At 48.8% G+C, this 6,964-nt stretch overlaps 1 protein-coding gene across 1 annotated transcript; it reads right to left on the bottom strand.

Annotated features, from left to right (window-relative positions):
• Positions 1–4,340: 4,340 nt before the first annotated feature.
• On the bottom strand, positions 4,341–5,309 carry LOC135327052 (olfactory receptor 12D1-like). The gene has a single exon (XM_064504670.1). It carries the CDS (start codon positions 5,307–5,309, stop codon positions 4,341–4,343), a length of 969 nt encoding a protein of 322 aa, XP_064360740.1.
• Positions 5,310–6,964: the final 1,655 nt, after the last annotated feature.

Below are 6,964 nucleotides of genomic sequence, written 5' to 3'. Positions count from 1 at the left end.
AAAGCTTTGCCTGACCCCACTCAGCACAAAGCCCAAAGCCTGCACGCATGCCTGAAGCCTAAGGCCAAACTTGCTCTGTCGCAGCCCCTAAGCACCCAGCCTTCTTGTAAGCCCAGCTGGAAGGGCTTGGGGGCCTGGGAGGCAGAAGAAGAGCAGGGCAGGTGGGGTGTTGGAGTGCAGGGGCGTGGAGCTGAGGGCAGAGGGCAGAGGCAGGCAAGAGGGAGGTGGTGGTGAAGGTGTGAGGGCTGCGCTGTAGATTGTGAGGTCACTTGTGCTGCAGCAATCTGCTTAGTGAAGCGTATGAGGCGCGCACTGTGAGGAGCTCACGGGAAATCCAGGGCATGGCAGGAGGTCTGGAGGTGGTTGGGAGGAACAGTGCTTCTTTTTTTACCAGGAGGTCTCTCTTTTTTCGGCGCTTGACTGCCCAAGGCAAGAATACAACCTATGAGGACAGGAAGGCTCCTTTTTCTCAGACACAGCTGGCCTCCCTTATAGCATCTACGCAATGTAAAGCCATTTCCTCAGTGCGGTGCCTACACACTTGGCTCTTCTTCCAAAATTGGAGTCACAAAAGTGGTGATGGAATGGTATCCCAAAAGGGCCCGTTGCTTTGCTTTCATTCTCCACGGGCTCAGGTTGATGTGTTCAGTGTCCCATTGTAAGCTGTTAGGGAACCAGGTTTAGATTCAGGGTTCACTTTTGGGGCCCTGTGTCAGTGGAGATGGTTAAGGATCCCAGAGTAACCTTCCTGAGGCTGTGACACATTTGTTGGGGTGGGTGATGGCTGACCATCTTCCTGGAGAGGCAATAAGCTGCCAGCGGAGCTCAGAGCATTTTTGGGAATATCATACAGTGGGGGTGGGCAGTGAGTGGAGCCGTACAACACAGGAGACCATCCAAGGTGGAGTCACCGAGCGGTAAAGAGCAAAATCAGGAAATGCATAGGTAAAGGAGGGCTCCGCAATCCCAGGAGAGGCCGTGGAGACCCAGCAGGCTCAGGGAAGAGAGACTGGAGAGCCATCCTTGTACTCTCTTTGGCATGCCATAGGCTGGCTCCAGTGCAGCCTCATAACATATCTTGTGCCCTCGGAAATGCTGCCTGGGCCCTCTGAGCACCCTCCACAGCCACATAAAATGGGAGGCGGGGACTGCCAGTGGCATGATAACCATCCTCTTGGGTCTGCTTCCTGCTCTCACGAGAATGGGCACAATGGAGTCGCCTCACGGCCCTGTGGCACCACCATTGGCTCTCTGCTGAGCAGCAGTGCCTGCACGGAGCCCTGCAGGGAGCACAGGGGAGGGGGACCTGGAGCAGCCGGCCAGGCCAGCGTGGACACCCTCATCTGGGGAAGGGCTTTCTGGGGAGCAGGGACGTGCCTGGAGGGGAGCAAGGGGGTGGTTCCCAGGAAAGGTGAGAAGTGTCATGGCTTCTTTATAAAAACTGCTAAGGATATGCATATGATCAACAGTCATAATCTGTGGACATTGTGTGGTTCAAATCTCAATACGATACAACCTGGCAACTCTGAGAAATATCAGAGTCTTTGGAACAACCCTTGGGTTGGACTATCAAGACCAGAGTTGCAGGAGAAACTTCAGTCCTGGACATTGTTCACATATTCAGAGGATAAATTGTCAGAGGGCCAGCTTACCCAAATAAATGGACAACTACTTGACTGGGCAATCTTTCTCACGATCATGTCATCACCACCAGCTAACTCTAGGTTGGCTGGATCACTTTAACCTGGAAAAGGGACCTAGCTAGGTGTTTACATAAGGTGTTCATACGTGTTTAATAAATAGCCACATCACCCAATTAGTGCCACTCATGAATGGATCAACAAGAGTCTCCCTGTCCCTATCTACCATCCAGCGAAACCACAGCCAAGGGAATGGGCTTGGTGCAAGCAGTGGGGAAAGAAGACCCTATTGAGATTGACTCTGGTCTGGTGCTGAGAAGAGACATAAGAGGTCTGAATGGACCTCTCTGAAAGGACATGAGAGGAGAAGAGGTGGGACACTACTCTGATGGTTTTTTCACTCACTTGGCTAGGTAGGGTTGATCAGGTGCTGCACATGGCTAGACAAACGTGCTGCCCTGTTCACACTCGGCCAGTCCATTTTAAACTCTTTTCTCTCATGCTTCTTTCTCCCCAGTCCCCTTTAGGCAATAACCCCTCCAGTCCACAAGGTTGTCAAGCAGAGCCACTCGGGTGGCCTCATCTGGGAGCGTACACCCCGTCCAAGGCCCCAGGGACATAATCACTGCCCTAGGAATAGCCAAATCTGGGTGCTCCTTTGCAGTGATTAGGCTCCTGGCATTCCTCTGCCATCACTGATCATCTGTTCTTTGTATTTGTGGTGACTAGCCTTCCAACACATAAACTCACAGTTTAGTCCAGTGTTTGGCCCATATGTTCTGCAAGTGTTAACAAGCCACAGAAACGATATGCAGAGGAGTTACTGTGCAGCTCTGGGCACAGTGTAATCTGCTTCTCCATAAAATGCATTCTTAGGAAAAACAGGCACTGGCTAAGGTTGAACAATAAGAAAACAGTAGCAACTGGGAGAAAACTGGAAGCTGCTTCTTGTTGACCTTGCCCCACCCCTTGCAATCGACTTCCTAAGAAAGCATGGGATCTCATTTTGCTCCTGTTGTAGATGACTGCATTAATCAATGCAGACACCGCGCAGTAAAAAACAAACAAAGAAACAAAGAGCTACTATGAAGTTAGTGGCTAGGTATAGGTATAAGTATATATAGGTAGAGGTGCATATAGTAGTGTAAACAAGGAAGGAGGCAGCAGCAAGGCACAAAAATATAAATCACACCACCCTCCTACAGAAGGTAGTCTTAGACCCACAGTGACGAGCTTAACATAGAGCATTATTATGCATATAAAAGAGTCCATGTCTAAAAACAAACCCAAGAAGCCTGTTTTCACAGAAGGATGAACTGGAGCAAGACAGTAAGGGGATTTCACAGGTGATCTGGCTCAAGTCATTGCCTCTGCTGAAGGATACAGCATGCATGCAGAAAGGTGGGTTGCAAGGGAGCACTCACATTGTCTTTGGCCAGTTAGAAACAAATATTAACTCTTAAAGACCTAAAAACACTTACAAGATCTCAGACTCAAAGAGTGGTCCTATGGGAACAGATCAGGACCCTTGGGACACTCTCTCTGACAGTATCTGGTTTGGAGCATTGTTTAGGAGAGGAAGAATCTCTTTTGACACCTTCAAGCACATGGCATGAAAATTTTGCATTCAGGGATTACTTGAGGCCCTAATAGAAATATTTACCATCATCATCATCATCATCATTCTATAACACTGTTAAAAATGATAATAACAACAATACTAGAAGCAGCCTTTTTAAGGCTTATGGTAGGAGTCTCAACATGGAATGTGTTGAGCAAGTAGGTATTGTGTGAAACACACCTGGCATGTTGGTGAAGTTTATGAATATGTGGAAAAAAACCTGAAGGACAGGTAAGAATCAAAAGACCTCTCCAGCTGTTACTCTTAATCCCCATCACCCAAGCTCACCTTACCTTTAAGCCCTAAGGATCAGTTCTGGAAGCTTTCTTCAAATGGAATCCACCATTCCCACTCATTTTGAGATTAAGGGTGAGATTCAATTTGAGATTAGGACACCTACATTTGGGGTTCCAAATGTACCTTCCTCCCTGTGAGACAAGTGCCTGAACAGCAGTTTTAACCACTGTGAATCTAGGCAATGGGGGTGGGATTCAGTTGCCCAACATAGGTGTCTAGCACCATCTCAGATGCCCTAAGATAGCTGACAGCCATACAGGGCTGGTAGATCTGGCGCAGGACCTGTGCCTTTCTGGAGCAGCAGAGAGACACCAGCTGAGATACACAGAGTACTTCAAGTGGCATGACATACATGTCTGCACATGGCCAACTGGATCCAACAAAATCAACTGAATCCCTCCTTGTCTATTGGCTTTAGGCTAAGATGAATCATGTCCTGACTTCTCTTGACAGCTCTGACTGGGGGTGGGATTCAGCTGCCGAAAGAAAGAAAGAGAAAAAGAATCAAGTGATGTTTGAGGGTAAATCACTCTAAAAAAGGTGTTTTTATTGAAGTATCACTCTCTGGAGCCGCTTCTCTTCTCCACTTGGATGAATGGGAGTGGCTGTTCCACCAACATGCACTCTTTATGCACTGATATTGCCCAAGAGAGGAGACATAGGGCCATATGCAGTAAGTAGGATTTTTCTGAAGGGACCCAGGCTGTTGGCAGTGAAAAGCAGATTTCTGCACAAGACATTCTTGAGCCAAAAGCTCCTCTGATTGCATTGTCCGTTGCCTACTACCCCACACAAGCTGCAAGGCAGAACATTTTCTGCACTAGTAACTGTCTGGAGAAAAGTCTTCTCTTTAGGGCATGTTTCACCTCCGCATTCCTCAGGGTGTAGATCAAAGGGTTGAGGACGGAGCTGACAACATTATACATAAGTGTGGCTATCATGTCCCGCCTGGGTGAACTCCCTGAGGAAGGTGGCACATAGTTAAAAATAACAGGGACATAGAATAAGGCCACTACTGTGAGATGGGAGATGCAAGTGGAGAAGGATTTCCTCCTCCCCTGCCTCGACTGGACTTTCAGTCGGAGGAAGGAAAAGATGTACAGGTAAGAAAAGAGTGTGAAGACAAAGGGGCCTATCGCTATATTCCCCGTGATGATGCTGAGCAGGTGCAGGTTGAGCTGGTTGCTATTGCAGGCTAGCCTCACCAGGGGCTTGATGTCACAGAAGAAGTGGTGGATGTGGCTGGGGCCACAGAAATGGAGCCGGGAGGTCATGACTGTGTGCATCAGAGCATGAAGGAAGCCAGTAGCCCAAGCGGCTGCAGCCAGCAGTAGGCAGGCCCGTGGGCTCATGATCAGGCTGTAGCGCAGCGGGTGGCAGATGGCCACAAAGCGGTCATAGGCCATGACAGCCAGCAGCAAAGCTTCGCTGCTGCCCAGGAAGTGGAAGAAGTGGAGCTGGCTTAGGCAGCCAGTGTAAGAAATACCCTGGTGCCCCCAGAGGAACCCAGCCAGCATCTTGGGGATGGTAACGGTGGAGTAGAAAATATCCAGGCAGGAGAGGTTGCAGAGGAAATAGTACATGGGGATGCGTAGCCGAGGTTCACATATCACCACAGTCACAATTGCCACATTCCCCAGCAGGCTGGACAGGTAGAGCAGGGAGAAGAGCATGAACAGGAACTGCTGCAGCCCTTGAGGGCTGGACAGGCCAAGCAGGATGAACTTGCTCACCTCTGTCTGGTTATCCATCCCTGCAGGGAAAGAGAGAAGAACTCAGCAGTAGCTTGCTATCCTTCTGTCCTGAGCTGCTATTTCCATTCCCCAGAGTCCTCTTCCATAAGGTGCAGCAGCAGCTGATGCTGCCTCATGAATGGAAGAGATCAGATACTGAGTCCGGAAAGGGACACAAAAGAATCCCTTGATTTTCCACCCCAGCTGTTTCAACAAATACTAGAAACTGTTGTAACCTAGATGGCCAGTACTGATGCCAGAGCTGCTACCTGTGTACCAGCTCACTGAAAGGAATGGTGTGTTTGAGGACAGCGAGAAAAGAAAATGGGAGGAAGGAAGGAAGGGAGGGAGGTAGGAAGGGAGAGAAGGAGGGAGAGAGGCAACAGAAGTTGGTTACCTAGTTTTTAAGTGAAGATCACTCTGAAATCCTGTTTTCCTTTCTTTTATTCAAAGAAGTTTTTCTAATAAGTTTTCTTCATTCCAAATCCTAGCTGAATATACTGTATCTTTCCAAAGCTGAAGTATTATAGAAGTATTAGAGTAGATCACATATAGTACACCACTTTCAAAGAGGACTAATTCGGACTGTTCGGTGGTGTCAGGAAACCTTTATATAGTCCTCCCTGTCACAGAAACAATCACATTTCTTTCCAACAAAGGAAAATTTCCATCTCTCTGATAGCTCCTCTTGGGATCAAGCCTCTGAACCTTATGGGACTTCAGTGCAGAAAACATCAAGGCATAGCGTTTCAGGCACACAGAAAACTAATGATGTTGTGGGGAGCTGAACTGATTACTGATTATTTGCACAGCCAGCTCTCACAAGCAGGAGGAAGCTGTAGAATCAAAAGCCATTTCTGGAAATATGCAAGGTTATAGCACATCATTCTCAGGAAGACTAACAGCTTTAATGGGGAATTTGCCAAGGAGTTTGACACATGTTTTTGTAATTCCCAAGGATAATACATGGAATAGGTATCATGGCTTCCTTTGACCTGCTACAACTGCACAGCTGGACTCTGCCTCTGACTTAACATCTTTTGCTCCCTTTATAGTCCATGAGGAGCTTAAAATGCTTTTTCTTTTCTTTTCACTTCTAAAGATGGAGATAACAAACTATGGTGATTTTTTTAAGGCCTCAAATACCTGTTTCACTGTCCCCTCTGCAAGCTGTGTTTGCCATGAGCAATGGCATCTGAAACCTCCTTAGAAGTGCCCAGGTGCCTGATTGAGAGCACACAGAGGCAGGGGCTGGTGGGGCAGCAGAAGACCCTGCAGGTGCTGTCATAGTTTGCACAGCCTGTGGTGGTGGTGGTGGCCATCACAGGGCTGTACTGCGCTGGCAAGTCCCACCTCATGAACAGGCTGGGTTGTGAGAGGATGGATGAGAGAGGTGGGGAGCCACACAGGTCCCGGCCCTGGGCAGCAAAGATGCCTCCATTTTCCTGCTCTGTAGCTGACACTGCTGAGCCCCTTGCATCCCCTCCACAGGTTTCTCCCTGGCCTTCCCCATGCAGGCCCATACCAAAGGTATCTGGCTGTGGCGTGTGCCTCAGCCCTGTCAGCCTGGACACACGCTGGTGCTCCTGGGCACTGAAGGGCGGGGTGATGCAGAGAAGGTGTGGGAGAAGCAGAGGCTTCCTTTTGTGCCTACAGAGAACTTTGTGGAAGCT

The sequence above is a fragment of the Dromaius novaehollandiae genome, unplaced genomic scaffold (genome assembly GCF_036370855.1).
Source record: "Dromaius novaehollandiae isolate bDroNov1 unplaced genomic scaffold, bDroNov1.hap1 HAP1_SCAFFOLD_45, whole genome shotgun sequence".
In the NCBI taxonomy this organism is placed as follows: Eukaryota; Metazoa; Chordata; class Aves; order Casuariiformes; family Dromaiidae; genus Dromaius; species Dromaius novaehollandiae.
The sequence above is the reverse complement of the archived record's forward strand: the minus strand, read 5'-3'. Positions and strand labels throughout refer to the sequence as shown.

Excerpts from the sequence above, each read along its gene's own strand:
- LOC135327052 (XM_064504670.1), bottom strand. The coding sequence starts at position 5,309 with ATGGATAACCAGACAGAGGTGAGCAAGTTCATCCTGCTTGGCCTGTCC.